This window comes from Dendrobium catenatum, unplaced genomic scaffold (genome assembly GCF_001605985.2).
Source record: "Dendrobium catenatum unplaced genomic scaffold, ASM160598v2 fragScaff_scaffold_1117, whole genome shotgun sequence".
Lineage (NCBI taxonomy): Eukaryota > Viridiplantae > Streptophyta > Magnoliopsida > Asparagales > Orchidaceae > Dendrobium > Dendrobium catenatum.
Genome location: NW_021319579.1, coordinates 3,804,442 through 3,822,874, shown reverse-complemented (window position 1 = coordinate 3,822,874; position 18,433 = coordinate 3,804,442). Strand labels below are relative to the sequence as shown.

The 18,433-nt window shown below is 35.0% G+C and overlaps 1 protein-coding gene across 1 annotated transcript; it reads left to right on the top strand.

Moving 5' to 3' along the window:
• The first annotated feature begins 1,180 nt into the window (after window positions 1-1,180).
• Window positions 1,181-14,453, top strand: LOC110103224 (phosphatidylinositol/phosphatidylcholine transfer protein SFH13-like). Its single transcript, XM_028698672.1, has 5 exons — window positions 1,181-1,329; window positions 4,158-4,393; window positions 11,583-11,959; window positions 13,760-13,831; window positions 14,211-14,453. Exons 1-5 carry the CDS (start codon window positions 1,181-1,183, stop codon window positions 14,226-14,228), a joined length of 852 nt encoding a protein of 283 aa, XP_028554505.1. The 3' UTR covers window positions 14,229-14,453.
• Window positions 14,454-18,433: the final 3,980 nt, after the last annotated feature.

Here is an 18,433-nt window from a genome sequence, read left to right as displayed (position 1 = left end):
AGAAGGACAAGATCTCCCACAAGAAAACCCTAGAAAAGAACAAGAAGGAAACTAGAAGAAGAAAACTAGAAAGAGAATACACTTTTCATAATGCCTCTAACTAAACCCTAATGGCCCCCTTCATACAATCCAAAAGTCCCTCACATCCCCAAATTACCCCCACTTAAGTGGGTGGGCCCCTTTTTGTCCAGCCGGTCCGCCTGCCTCCCATAGACCCGCACGGGTCTAGGATGGACCGGGTGAACCGGTCCATCAAACTCATGCCACCTATGTTTTGAGTTTGAGTTTGAATTTAAGTTTGAACTTAATTTTATGAGTTTGATGATGCTCATGAGTCGACTTTGCTTATTATGAAAAAGTAAAAGATAAATATAATTCAAATACTTAATATTATAAAATTTTAAAAAAAATTAAAATAATAATAATAAATTACTTGATATAAAAAAGTGAGATATGATTTTTAAAATATTTTAAATAAATTTATAATTAAATTTCTAAATACTAATATATTATACATTAATATTTTTAAAATGAGCTTGCTTGGTAGCTTAAAAGTTGAGTAGAGACTGGCTCAAGTTTAGCTCATTAGCTCGTCGATCTCGGCTCATGTGCCATATATTAAGCCGATGATGTGATGCAAGCTTGGAGTTACACAAGATTATAAAAGAAAATTTACTATTAGTTTAACCTTTATAAAATCATGCATCCATTCAAAGTAGGTTACAAGAAATCTTCATGTTCCACTCGCTTAGGCAAAGAATTACATAGAAATTAACCAAAATGATTTAATCAAATATAAAGGATAAAGCAATGTTAAAAGCTTATAACTTGAATTCAAAGATTAATAATTTACTATTAGTTTAACCTTTATAAAATCATGCATCCATTCAAAGTAGGTTACAAGAAATCTTCATGTTCCACTCGCTTAGGCAAAGAATTACATAGAAATTAACCAAAATGATTTAATCAAATATAAAGGATAAAGCAATGTTAAAAGCTTATAACTTGAATTCAAAGATTAATAACGAGTTATTCACCTTGAGTCCTTTATATCTTTCTTATGAATCTAGGTTGAGCGGAGAAAGATCGTCCAGGCTAGAAATGAAGTCGCCACGAGGAGGGAGGAGCCGAGGAACGTCGTTGTTGGGAAGGTACTCGGAGGTGGAGGTGGCACGGGCGGATGACCGTTGATGATCCACTCGTAGTCTGGAAATTGACCTTCGACAACGTGCACAAGGGTGGGGAGGATTCGATCCAAGTAACCTTCATTGGCGTCGTCATGGTCAAACTCCACGTCGAAGAATGGGGATCGAAGATGTGGATGTCTCCGTAGACGTCAAACACGAGTCCACCTTCAAATTCGGGATTCGCCATGCATCCTTGGCTTGTAGATGAGAGGTTACGAAGAAACCCAAGATAGAAGGGGGGGGTGCGGTTTGGAGAGGAGGACGGGAGAGAGAGAGAGAGAGAGAGAGAGAGAGAGAGAGAGAGAGAGAGAGAGAGAGGGGTTGGGGTTTATTTTAGAAAACTGAAACTAATTTCAGTTTTAGAGAGCTGGGAGGGAAATTATTTGAAATCCAATTTTGAATTCCCAAATTAAGGGGGAGGGTTATTGCTCATTCAATGGCGAGAGCCATTAGAGGCCAGTGGCATCAATGAGGGGGCTAAGGTTTGTGGAAGAAACTGAAATTAATTTCAGTTTTAAGAAAAATCGGAGGGAATTTTAGTGAAATCAATTTCTAAATTTCAAATGAGGGAAGGAGCATTGAATGCTTTCAATGCAAACTCCCTAAGAAGGGGGCCGGCTGCTTAATGTGGGAGGAGGGGTTTGGGGAAAGAGGGGAGGGGGTTTCCAAATAGGGATGATGATGTGGAAATATAATTTATTGACTCCAATTTAAATTAATTTGAAATTGGATTCAACCATACAAACTTTCCTAAATTGGAATTCTAAATTAGGAAAGAATTTGAAATTTAAAATTCAAAGTTCAAGTTTGAAACTAGTGGAGAGAGGGGTTGGACGGATGTGGGGAGGTCGGTGTCAAGGCGGCCGACCGAAGCTGTGAGAGTGCCCAGCGACTAGAACTCCAAGGGGGCGGCGGCAAAGGGGGTGGGTCGGGTTTCAGGCCAAGAGTTTCAAGTGGCTTTCTCTTGAGGTGGAGGGGAAGTGGTTGGAGGAGGAAGATAAGATAATTAGGATGCACTAACCTTACTCCGTCAACCACTAGAACTCACAAAGAGATCTAACGGTTCTTTCCTCTAGAACTCACAAAGAGATCTAGGAAAGTGGTGGAACTCACAAAGAGATCAAAGTAGAAAATCTCATTAACAATAATCAATAATCCTCATACAAGATACAAGAGCCATATATATAGGCTCTACATGACAACTAATACAAAAGACTAACATGCCCCTTGGGCTACAAAAGCAATCAACTACCCATAAGGGCAAAAGTGGAAAAAACTGAAAAAGAAATACATAATACATGAAATGCTAATACAAAATAGACATCAATAGTAAAGGCTCTCTATCATGGCCATCGATCTCCTGTGTCGTCTCTGATAAACGCGCCGAAATCTCCTGTCGATATCCCCATCAGTCGAGTTAAAAAAAATCTATTAAGCCGAGTTCAAGCAGGCTCATGAGTTAACTTGACTCACATACACCTTTAATTATGATAGTTATTTATAAACTAGTACACAAATTTATTATTGTCACATCATTCTACATGTGAGAACTGCAATGATGCCATTTTATAAAATTAGAGTTTTTGCATTTGGAGCTTATAATTCTTGTCATTAAAAGAACTTTTGCTCTTAATGGCTGACATCTGAAAACATGTTTTATTTATTTATTTATTTATTTGAATTCTTTAATTGTTACTAAAACTCATAATACAGGTGGATTGCCGAAGATAAAACTGCATATTAATTACATGCATATTGAGTCTCACGTCCATTACCAAAAATAAGCCCATGATAATGGTGGATCAAGATGATCAACCATCTCCACGGCTCCACCTACTCGATTTATTTACTTTCTTATCGACTGCTACTCTTATTATTCATATTAATCATAATCTTCATCTTTCCTAGCTCTAGTCACCAAAGGTGACCGTAGGACTAGTTTGATTAGTCAATCCAACCTCCTTGCCTAGTTAACAACTCCCTAGTTGAATCCACTAGAAGCTATAGAGGGGCTTTTCTTTATTTTATCCTCCTATTGTATTTTTTATCCATAATCCTGTTCCTCTTAGTTTAATAATCTATAAGAAAAGTTATCCAACTTATGTATGTTAAGACTCTCTCCTTCTAAGAATAAAAATAAGTAAATGATATGAAATTTTCCTATTTATAGTCCATAACAAGTTTTGGCAATGATAAGAAAAACAACTAACAATATATGTGAAATAGGTTGTCGTGGAATGAATCCAACCTTGATTTGGTTTCTCTTTAACACTCTAGCTTTAGCCTCGTACATTATCACAATATTCATAAGGTATCTTCTAAATAGGTTTGGTGGCCCTGGGGCCATATGCAATCATTCTATTTATAGATCTAGTCTAATTCAAATGATTAAGATATAATGTTATGCTAAGTTAAATCTCAAAAATGTATTTATCTTTTGATTAGGATGTAGCATTTCTCATTTCTTATGAAAATCTTGTTCCCAATTTTGTTTCCCTCCCACAAATATCGAAAAGCTTAAACTTGAATGATGTTATAAGGTCAAATATTGCTGATTTGTCCCTTCTCGTCATGTGACCCTATTGAATCTCAACCGTATTGGAGTTTTGATCTTTTTTTTTGCCCTGCAAAAAGCATTTGTAGCAATTTTACCACAACTTAATTTATGGGTTACTTTGTGATAAAGTTATTTTTCGGGAGAGTTCGTTATTCTCATTCTTAAAGATATACTCTTGCAGTAGAGTTTTTTACGGGTGATTTCACTCCTAAATTTCTCAGCTGTTTAAGGTGACGATTTCTTAAAGGCTCTTATGCATATTCAACTAAGTTATCTTTAGTACTTCATTTTACTAATAAAATGTTTGTGATACTACTTTAGTTAATTGGCTAAGCATTGATATCTTGGTGTTGTATGCATGCATGGCTTAACTTCATCCATTTTGATGATTTTATATTGGTTATCAATGGTAGAAATCAGCTTGTGCGTGTGTCATTCCTTGCTTCTCTTAGAAGTCGTTCTGAATATTGCCTTCTACAGGTGAGAGCTCGGAACTCAACGGCTTACTACAGTTGTGATGACCACTTCGTTATTGTTGATAAAGCTGTAGACTGTGGCAATAGAGAAGCATCATTGATTCTTAGTCAGGCATCCTCTGGCCTCAAGTCTAAGAAACAATTAAGGATAAATTCATCTTCCTGCTTGCAAGGTACTGATGTCTAATTCAAGATGCTATTATAAACCTGAATACTCCTGCCCTAAGTACTTATTTAACATCAATAATAAATTAATAATCCATTTCTTTCTAAAGTTATAAAACGGCATTTTCACGACTTGTTATAAAGAGTATTAATTTAGTATTTGGTAGCTATTTATTAACGGCTTCTCGTCTCAACAAAAGGAATATTGTTACAGTTTGAGAATGGAGATATGGCTTACTAATTGTGGAATTGAGAAGATTTTATCATGCAGGCCTAAGAAACCAACCTGCAAATAAAGAGTATTCAGTTGACTATCACATATTGGCAACGTGGAATATGATGAACCAATCTTAACAGCAAATATCAAAAGTCAAGATTGATAAAATCTGATTTGAATTCAAGAGGGAAGGATTCAATTATAAATAAATGTAAATAGAGCACATAAGCATTAATAAAAGGAAAAAAAAGATTAGGGTTTAGGCAGAGTCCTTGATCATAATTCAATAATGAAATAAAAACAACAACTAATAAAAAAGGGGGAAACAACTAAAAACAACAACTACCAAATACTCGATTAAAGTTTAATAAAAGGCTACAACTTAAACTTAAATGTTAAAATTTTGAAATAATTATTACTTGAAGATCCTTTTCTACAGTGACGATTTCCAAATTACCTGGCTGAGTTTATTAAAAAATGTTTCAGCACGAATAAGTTTGTCATTCAAATTTAACAACTTATTTTTTTTTCAAGTATAACGACATGACATAGGGCATACACTATGACTAATAAAAGAGACATGATTTTTAATATAATATTAGTATAATGAATGCTTTTTCATGCATATACCATGTAATATTATTCTAACTAGATGATATAATGGTATTGTGGGCTCCGAAAATTCGGCCCCGGCCTCCCCGCCGCGCGATTTCTTTTTTTTTTTTTATTCGGAGAGGGAGTTTTAACTGAATAAGTTCCAGGATAAATTTTGGAAGGCAGATGTGTTTGTAGATAAGAAACTACCCAGAGATTTCTCCCTCATTTTGCGAGGACTTTATGATCCGAGTTCTGGTTTCCCATAGGCGCAAGCCCCTATAGTTAATTGCCCCTCCCGATCACCAGAGAGAACTTTCGATTAAGGCTAGTCGTCAATCAGATACATAGAAATATACGTGTTATCCGGCATATAGTAGCAGCATAAAATTGGAAATAGTTGGAGAATTTGAGAATTTGGAAAGTTTGGATGTTTGGAAATTTGATATTTAAAAATAGAAATTTCACCATCGTGCACTTAAAGCGGATGGTGGGGGAATGGATGATAGACCCGATCAAGATCCCATGGTTTCGTCGTCCCGGGCCATCGTGGTCCCTGGTCTACTTAGTCAGAGGAGGTAGTCGACCCAACCTGACAGAAGGATCCTTGTCGGCAGCCATGGGTTGCTTCGTCCAAGGGGGCCTTGTAGACCTGGGTTAAATGTTTGTCTAAGGGGACAAATTTGAATCCACCTTAGCTAACAGAGGGCTTTGTGCCCTATCGATTATATCCTATTGATTCATATCTCAAGGATTTGATGCCACTAAGGAGCGTATCGGCGCTGGTCATAACCGGTATTTCGTGGTGCCATTTGGCGGCAAAACCACTCGGTTCAGAGGGCCCCGGGTCATAACTGTTTATCCCGCCGTGCCATTTGGAGCAAATCGCCGGTTAGAGGACACGTACCACGTCCTTACTGGTAGGAGATTATTTGAGAATGGATCCTAGTGATATTTTTGACTAGACATTTAGCTCTTTTGTGAGCTGAAGTGAATTTTAATTTGTCCACCTCGGCAAACTGTTGCGGAGGGTGGATGAAGTTTACTTTAAGTATTTTGATGGATTTATTTCAATTTTAATATTTTTTTTTTTAGGAATTTTGGAATTTTTTGGATTTTTGGATGTTTGGAATGGACTTTTGGGAGGCATTTGAGAATGGACTGAAATTAACCCCTCCGGTTGAGATTAGCATTCAACACGGCTATCATCGGGGTGTTCAGGATCATTTCTATTTTTATATTGAACCTTGTCAGCTCTATTGAGCTATCAACAGAGGATCGAGTTTCATAGGCTTTATGCCTTTGTGAGTGAATTTTCTTGATTAAAGGCTTTGAAGGCCTGATGTGAAAGTATTAAAACAAATACACCAGTCCCCACAACCGAGTATTTGTTTGAAGGTTCGAACCTTGTCGACTTCTATTGATTCGTATAGAAGGATCGGGTTAGAATTTGAATTCACTTGTCAACCCGTGCAACATCCCTAGGCGTCACGTGTGTACTAATAACACGCTCGCTGGGGCCCATACGGGTTAAGATTGTACTTATCCCTTTAGTGTACCTATGTGTATACAACTTATAGTGCATGTGCAAGGGGTATTGAAGTATTTGTAGTTGTGCATATAATTATCCTTTTAAATACACAACGTTGTATTTGAGAGCTTGTACACGCCTTCTGTCCGCTAATACGAGTGTTGCAGATTCGGTGGCGTGGCATTATAATTTGTGGACGCCTTCTGTCTGCTTGCATAAGTGTTGCAGATCCGATGGCATGGCGTAGCAGCTTTTGAATTGAATTGTTTGCTGCTTTGTACAGGTAGACTGTCGTACACTACTTGTTGCTTTCTGCAGGTGGATCGTAGTGCACTAACTAGTCTCTTGCTTTTGTTTGTTGATGCTTGCATTCATTGTAGTTCTTTGACATTTGCTTATAGATAATGTACTATGTGTACAACAAATTTCCCAGAATGACTCGTAGGAGCTTGCATTTGTTGTAGTCTTTGCTCTTGTTGGTAGAGGATCAATGTATTTGTTGTTTCCTTATTACAAGCTTGTATAAATATCGAAGTGCTTGTCGTAGGCTCCTTGTACCCTTCTTGTATGGTAGAACTTCTTCCGCTGCTCGAAGACACTTGCATTCATTTTGTATTATTCGCCTTTGCTTGCAGAAGACTGGTGTATTCAGTTGTATGTATGCATATAGTTGGTCGTAGGGAGGATCCGACATTCACTGCATACTTCTCGTTGTATGTTGACTTTCAACATGCATAAGTAACTGCATCATTCATTTGTGACCTCCCTTTATGTTTCATTCATGTATAGATTACTATACATCTTAAATATTGGGAATCTTGGCACGAGTTATTTGTTTGTTTGCATGCTGACTCTTGTTGCCCACAAGGAGTTTCTACATTCATCCATAAATATTTGATGTCAATTGAAATGATATGGTAGCATTCACTATCTAAACCTTTTGAATTCATTTGTAGTTTGACAAGTATTTTGCATTCATTGCATGAGGTTCAAGTCTCTTGCTTGTATTCATGTTCAATGTTCAAACATGATCCTGTTCATTTGAACTTGAGTCCAATCATATCAAGTTCAAGTTTAACTTCAAGTGAACTTAGTTCAAATTCTTGTCCAAGCTTGAGTCTCAGACTTGTCATCCAAATCAAGTCTTTATTTTAAGTTCAAGTGGCAAGCTCAAATTCTTATGTCCACAAGTTATTTATTATCTAACATTTTGTTTCAGTTTGAAACCAGTGCGAGCTTCTTGTTATCATGCTGAAGTCCACAAGCTTATTATTGTTCAATTTGAGTTCAAAGAAAGCTTGAGTCAATTTCTCATGTTAGAACTTCTTATACCAAGTTCATTTCATAAATAGGTTCTAGTCCAAGTCTTATGCGAGGCCCCTGTAGTTCAAATGTGCTCAAATGATCCTTGTAGTTGTCCCAAACTACAATCTCAAGTACTAGTTCTTTGCATTTGTTCTTTTGAGTTCAATCAAATACTTTTATATTTTCCAAATTCATTTGAATTTTAAGCTCATTTCGTTCAAATAAGTCCAAGTGCAAGCTCATTTAGTGAGTTAAAGTCCTTGGATTTTCAATCCAAATTTCGGCAGCCTCCCGGCGTCTCCCCCGTTTAGGGGAAAAACCAAGAGGCAACATTCCCTTCGACGCTACGTGAGCGCTTCAGGTAGGTGTAAAAAATGACACTGCGGTCGCATTTGTATTTTTTTATCCCCGCCCGCTACGTGAGCGTTTAAGGGTGTTTGTTTTTATTAATAAGAAGAAAACAGGTTAGAAATAAACACAGATTTCCCCCCTCTGCACCACGTGGGCGTTTGGAGGTACTTATATAAAAAAGAAAATAAAAACACACACTTTTTTTATCCCCTTCGCCGCAAGTGTCGCACCGGTTTCCCACCATAAACGCTACTTGAGCGCATCGGGGGTTTGCCGGCTCTTTGCAAGCTTTGAAGAGGGATTCTTAAATCGTCGCGAGCATCGCACCGGTTTCCCACCCTAACGCTACGTGAGCGCCTCGGGGGTTTGCCGGCTCGTTGCAAGCATCGAGAAAAGAACCTTAATAATAATAATAATAATAATTAATAATAATAATAATTACAATTATTATTATTATTAATATTATTATTATTATAAATAATAATATAACTTTAATATTATTATTATTAGAAACAAAATAAAATAAAATAAAATAACAAAATACCTAAGGTTTTTATCGGTAAGGAATGAGTGGAGTGAGTGAGCTGAGTTGGTTAAGTTGAGTGGACTGAGTTAAGTGAGCAAGTTAGGTGAGTTGAGGAGATGAGTTGAGTTGGGATTGGTTAGGTTGAGTTGAGTGGACTGAGTTGACTGAGTTGGAGTGAGTAGGGTTTTATTTAATTGAGGTAGAGATAGGGCACGGGTTGAGTCTTCCTTCAGAGAGGATCAGACAGGGGAGGTCGGTGGCACAGCGGGTTCGGCGGCTTCGAGTTCGGTGAGTTTGAAGAAAACTCCTCTCTCTCTCTCTCTCTCTCTCTCTCTCTCTCTCTCTGTGCTGAAAGATTGAAGACCAAGCAGTGGAGTTTGGTCGGATGTGGAGTCGGGAGGTCGTGTTGGCGTCGGATCTGGAGATTGGAGAGGGTTCGAGGGGTAGCGACGGTAGCTCGTGTCTGTGGGAGGAGATGGTTGCGGCTTCAGAGGGTCGATCGGCAAGGGCTACAGGCACTGGAGGTCGGTAGTTGGAACAGAGGAGTCGTGACCTGTGGTCGGGTGAGAGCAGTGGATTTCGGGAGTGAACGGGAGAAGAACCCTTCGTTCGTGTTTTAAAGGCAGAGGAATGAGCGGGATCAAGGCGAGCTCGCGGGATTTACGCAGGATTTACGGAGATGAGATTGAACGGCGCCGAACAGCGGGATTTCGTGGATACGAGGTTTGATCTGATTTGATCTTTTTTTTTTGTTTCTTTTGTGCTTTACACATAGGTCAACAAATATTTATTATATTGCTATAACATTATAAATTATCTCTCTTTAATCTTTAATATTGCATGCCCCATGACTTAGCCCTTACATTTTAATAAATAGGAGTTAGATGATGAGTTTGAATGTCAAGCTCCTTCACGATAAACATTTCTTTTAATATATTCTATCGAATTGTTTGGTGGACCATCATTAAAGATGCAGATTTTCAGCATCAATTATTTCATAAATTGGTATTTGGGTCTATGTTGTGGCAATTTATTATAGGCTTCTATTGAGTTTTGGATTTTTGTTGCTTATTTAGTTTTTTTATTTATTTTAGACTTGCATTGAGTTTTGGATATTTGTTTCTTTATATTAGCTGTTGTTTTTTGCTTTCTTACTGAATTATCGTTAAAAAAATATTTTCTTATGTTTAGACTTATATGTCTTGCTTACTAGTATTTATTCATGAATCTTTCTCTTGAATACAAAACAACTTTTATTGATCATTCTTTCTAAGTCATCAGATTTAGAGATTTATATAAGGTCCAGAGAAGAGGTCTGTATAGAAACGGAAGAATCAGGTGCACCATGAAATTTTAAAATTTATTTAATAATATTAACCAGTATTAAAATATTTGTTCACAATCTTTTCTCTTATTAATAATTTCTAATATATCAAAAGAGTTACTATATCGCAAATTCATTCTAAGTCAAATATATAACAATTCTAATATAAATATAGTTCTCTTATAGTGCCACATCTACGATACATACTGTTTTTCCACTTATCAGATTCTTTAACTTTTTTGTGAAAATATTAACTAAATATAATGATGAATTATCAACATAATTCAGTGGATAAATCATATCTTTAATTTACAGTAATAGAAAAAATTTCAAAAAATAATACATATGATTGTCATAATAACTGAATTAGCATAAAATCACTTGGCTAATCATTTTATTCCAAGATGATAGTATAAAAAGTTTTGAAATATTCCTTATAGAAGAGAACAATGTCTTATATATATATATATATCATTTCTGTATAATACATTTGTCATATGACAACATTGTAAATTGTACTATATAAGTTTTATTATATAAATTGAACCATTTAAAGATATTTCAATATCAATTTCCTTTACCATTCTTTGTGCTGGTATCTTAGAATCCCTAGATAATATCACAAAGTAGTGAACTCCATCTTAAGTTACAGGGTTTACAAAATCCTACTTGCAGCCAAACACCCCCCTAGTCAATTCAGTTGAAAAGATTGTTGCCGGTTCCTATTAAAATTTAGTTAATTTTCCTTTTTTTTTAAATCAAACATTTGCAAGGACATTATAGAAGGAAGTACTTGCTTTTCCCTGGATAGGTGTATGTAACCCTTAAGTTGCTGCCTATGAGTTGAGCTAGTTGAGGTCAAATTGTAAAACCTGCAGATAGCTTTAGTGCTTCAATTTAAATACATTCCTATAGTAGTCTTGTCATAGCTATTTTAACTTTCGTCTATTCACATTAATATTTATCTTTTTTTTTTCAAGCAGCAACTGCTCATAAGGAGACGTATTATACATTCCTGCTAAATTCCTATTAAAATGTTGTTTAAAAATTCAATATATGGGCGCCAGATATGCTTGACCACTTTATTTAATTTCTATATTTTTCTCCTTATCTTCCACATATTACTCGATGACTCGTTAGAGTTTGTTGGAAAAGTTGGTAAACTTAACTTTGAATCTAGAGGGCATAGTATTGTGTTTCATGCCCTTATAACAAGATTGGACAATCTTAGGCTTTCCTTTTTAAGTGATTTTATTGGTAGAGAATTGCATCCGCAATAGTATTTACGTTTTCTGATTTTAAATGACATATATCTTCATTTTGAATGTCAGAGTTTTCATGTGCAACAGGTAATTTGACTGATTGCAGGAAGAATGTTGCAAAGGATAGTTTTGTAAGATTGTATTTGAGGTCTCTTTCAACAGTATTGTTGTCTATTTTCCTAAAAATATTATGCTTCTTTCCAATATTAAGTTATACACACAAAAAAGACTTGGAAAGCATTCATCCTCCATGCATGTATAGTCCTGCTTCCAGTCCCCATCCATCAGTGGAAGTTATCAAGGAAGATACTACAAATCTGTGTCTAAAGCTTCAAAGACTTGAGATACTTTATAGTGAGATTAGCAGCATGCCAGCACAGATGCCTATGGAGAAAGAGCTAATTCTTCAGCAATCTTGGCAGAGAATAAAACTTGTTGAACATGAACTTGAGAAGACCAAAAAAGTAAGCTTTCACTGTGTTACTCCATACGTTGTACTTAATGAGTTATATACTCAATATAATTAATATACTACCGAGTCAAATCATACTAGGTGTTCTCTGCTTTAAGTTTGCAATCGAAATGGACTCGCGCATTGGACTTAGGAAGAAATTTTTGCCTAATATAAGGAATGTTAAGAAAGTTGTCTTACTTTACACCATGAAAAAATCAACTTAGAGCAAATATTATGTACCATCAAATAAATTTAAAGAAATCAAGCACTATAAAAAAGTATTAAATTTTATTTGGTTTGATTTAAACAAGTCAATATCTGAAGAGATGAGAAGATCTGATCCACTAACAATAAAGCCACAATCATGATACATAATAAAAGGGCACCTACCAATCCTTTTCAAAACTTGAGTACACTAGCTCAATAAACAAAAAGATAGTCTTGAATCTGTTAGAACAAGCATGAAAAATAAGTTAAAATAGATAATAAATAAAACAATTAAATTAATACTATAAATTATAACTTCAAAAGTTCCTAAAAAACATACACCGTTGGCTCATTGAGATGATACTTCAAACTCCTAAATATAAATTTCTTGTGATTTGCTACTCATCTATGAATCCTCCTCTTTTAGTCGATCACATTTGGATGATTATGGTTTAAATCATGGTGTAGATTTATCCCATATTATTTTGTGCATCTGGGTATCCTCTCATATTCAAATCACTATAGCTTTGTAATTTTATTTATGCTTTTCTAAATTTCAGTGAGTCATTTATTCTACATTTCACATGGCCTCCTAATATTCATCTTTTGGATTTGGCATGTACTAGTTGACAACTTCCACTGCATAAGCAATACCAAATATTATACAAACCATTGCTTATATTACAGAACAAATCACTAAGAGGAATTCAAACATGTATTAATTATCTCTTTATTTATCCCTGTTGACTATACTTTTGATACCTTGAAGTGATAAGCCAAGGCCAAAGCATGCTCAACAGATTTATTTTCAGCATATTGAACCTATCCAAAATATTTTCATTGTATTGAGATTGAGATAGATATAAAATATATATAACTCTTTCATAGTCAAATCTCGTACCAAGTATTCTTTTTCCATGTCCCGATTTTTTCATGTCAATTGTTTCTTCAAGCCAATGATTTGCTTAATGATTTTGTTTTTTTTGGATCTTTCATATCAATTATCTCTTTCTGTCTTTTTAAGAAGCCTTCGACTCTCTCCCTCTATTCTTTATCCCTTTGTCCCTTCTCAATTATTACAAGATCTTCACAGTACCATATATATATAATTGTGAAAATCTTCATCAATAAGAGTCCACATATATTTAACATCTATGCAAGTAGATTTTTGGTGTTTTGAGGTTATTTTGCTTGGCGATCTATTTATTCGTACACCCAATTTTATTTTGGTGCAATTTGTGCACAACTATTTAAATGATGAAATAAAACAAAATGGCAGATTTGCACATTTGTTTCAATTTTAATGTAAAAAATCGTCTTTTCATCTAGCATCTTTCTCTCTAGATTGCTTCTTGAGCCATGATTGTTTTTATCAAGTTTTTGCATTGCAGATTTAGTAAATGAATTACTGTAAAAAAAGGTTAGCCAAGTAACTTATTCTCAGTTAAGGGTAAAAAAGAGCTATTCTTTGAAGAGTCCGTCTCTTTCTTGTTATTGCCATCTTTCCCACATTTGATTACTCCATCCCTAAGTACATGTATGCACATCCCCACATATTTTTATTTCTGTATATGAGTTATGGACTTGTAATTTTTTTTTTCAGGTACTACATGCTACAATTGCAAAGCAAATGCAGATTGCAGAACTATTGGAAGCTTTACAGAATAAGCAATGGGTAAGTTACCCAGAAATAAAAGACTAATATTTAGAGTGTCATTTCTCTTGGGGAGTGTAGCATTTCTCAAAATAAAAGTTTGTTTAGGTTTTGTTTGGGACGGATTTTTATTATTTTTTAAAATAGCTTTTTAGTTTAAAAATTAAAATTTTTATACTAAAAAGCTGATTTAAGAAGCATTAAGAAAGTCTTCCCAAATAAAATCTTTATTATGACTGGAAACTAGTCATTTTCCTAATAAAAAAAGTTTTAACATCTATTTTTGACTCTTAAACTTCATGAGAGAAATTATCACACTTTCCAGATCGCTTGAATATTGAAGCTTATTAGGTGACCAAAAAAATTTCTACTGATTTGAATTTTAATGGATTTCATTCAGAGAAGACGACTGTGTTAAAATGGAGATGAAGGAAACTTGATTGCAACTGTGCTTATGCGGATGCTGGCTGCTGAGTTTGACACTCTATTCCAGTACTTTATGTATTGATTTGTAAATGACAAAAGTAGGGCATAATGTTTTCACTTGAATTGATGCAAATTCAATTATTATCCTTGATAAGTGTGTTGAAGTTGCAGTAATGCTGTATTTTTCTTATAAGAAGTCAGTTTGACTTGTACGCAACTTAGGCTGATGTTACATTTGGAAGCACGTACTTCTTTGCTCAGGTGTAGGGGTGTTGATATTTGACATGAATATGATTTGAAAATTTCAAGTTAGGGCCAACCCGAATTCGAAATGGGTCGGGTTTGGGTCCAACAAATTGGCCCGTTTTAAAAATTAGGTTGGGTTCGGGTTGACCCAGAAACATGAAATTTACCTGTTTTGACTTGGAAAGTTGATATTGACCTGTTTTTACCTGAAAATTGGAGATTGACCCATTTTTGAGTCGTAACTAGCAATTTTTTATCGGCATCGAGTTATTCGAGTCTTGCCAGGTTGACCCGATGCGGGTCGGGTTCAGGTCTGAAAAATTGGCTTGTTTGCAAAAACGGGTTCGGGTTTGGGTTGACTGGAATAGTGCTGGGTCAATTCTAAATTTGACCCGAACTTGACCCGTGATCCAAAATTGACACCCCTACTCAGGTGTAAGTTTGGCATCTTGTATTCACGAAATTATTATGTGGGGTCGTCGGATGAAGTCTTGAGATCAATTAAGATGACTCTCACGTCACTAATTTATTGTGTATTGTTATTATGGCTATATATTGAGTGATGTGACGCATATTAATTGTCTTCCAGATAACTCAATAATTTCTCCCCGCATACTAAGATTCAAATATTTCCATTTCTTAAGACATTCTTTGGATTTTTTGCTATAATGTAGCCACTGAGGTCAATAATAGCATCTGTACGTCATGGTCATCACTGATTGTACATACAGGGATTTTTCAATGCATATTCTAACTGTTCAAAAATCCATGCACCGCATGGATTAATCAAATAATTTTAGGGAAATTATGGAATGTTTAGAATGTCTTTATACACCTTAAACTATTTTAGAATTTTTGAGGTTATAATTGTATAGTTAGAAATTAATTTTTTTTTTATATTTTTAAAAATATACTAGCCCAATTAAATATGATAAATTTTGGGTTGTTAAAATATATAAAATGCAATATTTCATAATTATTTGAATTTTTCATATGATTGTTTGTATGAATTTTATATCTTTAAAGCAAAAAAAATCCCATTTTGCTGTTCATTGGCATGTTAGATCAATGTGTGTAGTTGGATATTAAGTATTTATTTTACTTCAGCTTATATTTTCTTTCATAGCTTTTATATTTGTTGCTAACTTTTTCTCTTATTTTATTTTATTTTAGAGAATCAATTTAATGAATGAAATAAAATATTCCAAGTATCATCATGGTTTCAATAGAAAATGCTAGTAACTTTGATCCAAAGTTGCTTAATTTAAGTATTTTAGAAAAAATAATTATTTTGTATATAATTTGTATTTAATAATATATTTCTCTTAAACTACACATTGCATTTTTCTTAAATTATTTAAGTCATGCTCAAATAGGTTTAACAATTATTATATTATTAGGTTCAATCTTTGAATCTTGAACCTCTTCTTTTTTAGGTTTAATGCTTGGCTCAATTTTCAAAATTTTGGTTTTAAGAAAATCTAAATATTTTTGAAATTAATTGGGGTTATTATATATTATTTTAATTATTATTTTCATAAGAATATCCAAAATAGCCTTAGAAAATTTGGGGTTGATTGAATACCTTGAGTCATTGAGTGTATTTGCAAGTTTTTATAATTTAAAGAATATGCTTATAAATAAAGAATTGTATTTTTTTCTAAATGATCATAAAACAATAAAGGGTAACATAATAAGTGGAGAGTTGATCCATACTAAAAAAGACGTCAAAGTTAAGGATGATCAAATCCATTAATAAATCATGATCTCCTTCCAACCTAATTGGATATGCATTGACCACCCAATCAGTTACTAAAGAGTGTCCGTTTGACCAAGAGCTAGATATGATTTAATTTTACAAGTATTTTTTATCAGGAAATATATGACAATGAAGATTTTATGATTAAATGAATGAATATTAAATTGTGAGACATCCACATCTATAAAAAATTGCAAAGTTTTTTTTTTTTCCCGGTAGATGAGCTTATGCAATTCTTTTGAATCTCCCTAACATATAGATAGTAGCCTCCAAGCATATAAAGTTAGGGTTAACCCTAGATTATGCTGAATGTTTATATTAATAACAATATTTTCTACGTGCCAAAAATACTCTTATATGATTAAATATTCTTTTTTTTAATCTCATTTGGTTATAAAAAATTATCAGTATAATCAATCGCATGACCTTTTTATGACATGCTATGTGAAATCATTAGGTTATCTAGGATGCCTTGGTGACTATAAATTCATTTTTACTATGTAGTTCTTACTGATATCAAACCTAACACCTTTAAACCCCTTGAATCTATCTTTTAGATCAAAATTACCCTGTGCACTTGGTCAAATCTCTATCAAGCTTTCAAATCATCCCTACCAATGCCTTGAACCTTGCCAAACGCACCATGAGCCAAGTCATGTTCACTTTGACCATGTCAACACATTTAGACTTGGTCAACCCACTTCAAGCTCTCATATTTCTATTCGAACCCCAACTATATGGTCTTCCACTTATTTCGAATCATCTCAATAGCATTTGAGACCACTCCCATTCCACCTCACAAGTTTTTGACCAGTTGACTAGTCAACATGGTCAACAAACCTCTTTAAATGGGCTTAAATACCCAAATGGCTTGACCCAAGCTAGTCCATTCCTTACCAAATCATTCCAGCAGCTCTAAAGCCCCACTCCCATGCCACCTCAGCTTCCATGTGGCAAAAGAACCAGTCAAACAGTCAAATCAATCATTTGGAGGGGTCAAACTTGGTCAAATGACCCCTTAATCTTAATCCTCCTTAAGCTAAACCCGTCCATGCTGTCTTAACAGACTCTAGAAGCTTCTTAGGGCCTATCCCAACCATTAGATCAAGATCCAATGGCTTTTAATCAAACCCACATGGACTAGAGGACAAAACCCACTTTACACATGGGATGTCCTTATGTCCTTTGTACCCACTGCTCCTAACTACCCAATGGACAGATGTCATCATCAAGGGAAGCTCTCCCAAGTGAATCGCAGCCCTCCATTCAATCTGGAGTGGATTGAATAGGGCAAAAGACTAAAAACGAGTCTCATTCGAATCTCTTGACTCTCTCTCTATTCTAAGCCAATCCTGCAGAGATCTCTGCTCATTCAACCGCTCAAGCTGTCACCCTTCACATCCCGACCAACATCCGGCCGTCAAACGCCGCCGGAAAGTGGATTCCGGCGAACCCAAGCTCAAGTCCATCCAAGCTTCCATTCATTCAAATCGCAGATTTTTTGGACGAGACATCAACTGGAAACTAATACGTGGACAGAGTAAAGTGTCGGAGATATCATTTCCTCAATAATTCCTCAGTAAAATCTCTTAAAACCCTAGTTCTATGACACCACATTCTTGTTTAAATAGCTTTCTTACAAGTGCTTTTAAATTTATTAAAAACTTTCCCAAAATTTCTGTTCATTATGTTAATGTAAATTTAAAATTTCAAGAAATTTCATCCATTATATTGAACGAACGAATTGAAAAATCATTCCTAGGGCGTCATTCGTAGTGCAGAGCTATTCCGTCGTTCTTGAAGCAGTGTAATCCATTCGATCGATCGAACCCCGTCCGGCTTGATGGTAACTGTCAGCTCAGAACAGCGGGATCGATTCTCCGCCGTTTGATTTCCCTTGGTTGAGATCAAACGACTGAGTTTGATATCCACCGTTGGATGAATTCCGTGTGGAATTGACGGCTGCAATCAATTCCTACGTGGTTTAATGAAACAGCGTAGGGCAGCCGACGGCTGACGCGTGTATAACCGCCGCCATAATCATCGGCTCCATTAAAGCCGCCGAGTTTTTGATCCAGCGAATTCCTAAACGCCACGTGTACCTCCTCAACAGTTTCTTTAAAATGATTTAAAACTCTTTTTTAATCATTTTAAATTAAAAAATATAAATAAATAAATATTAATTTTAATAT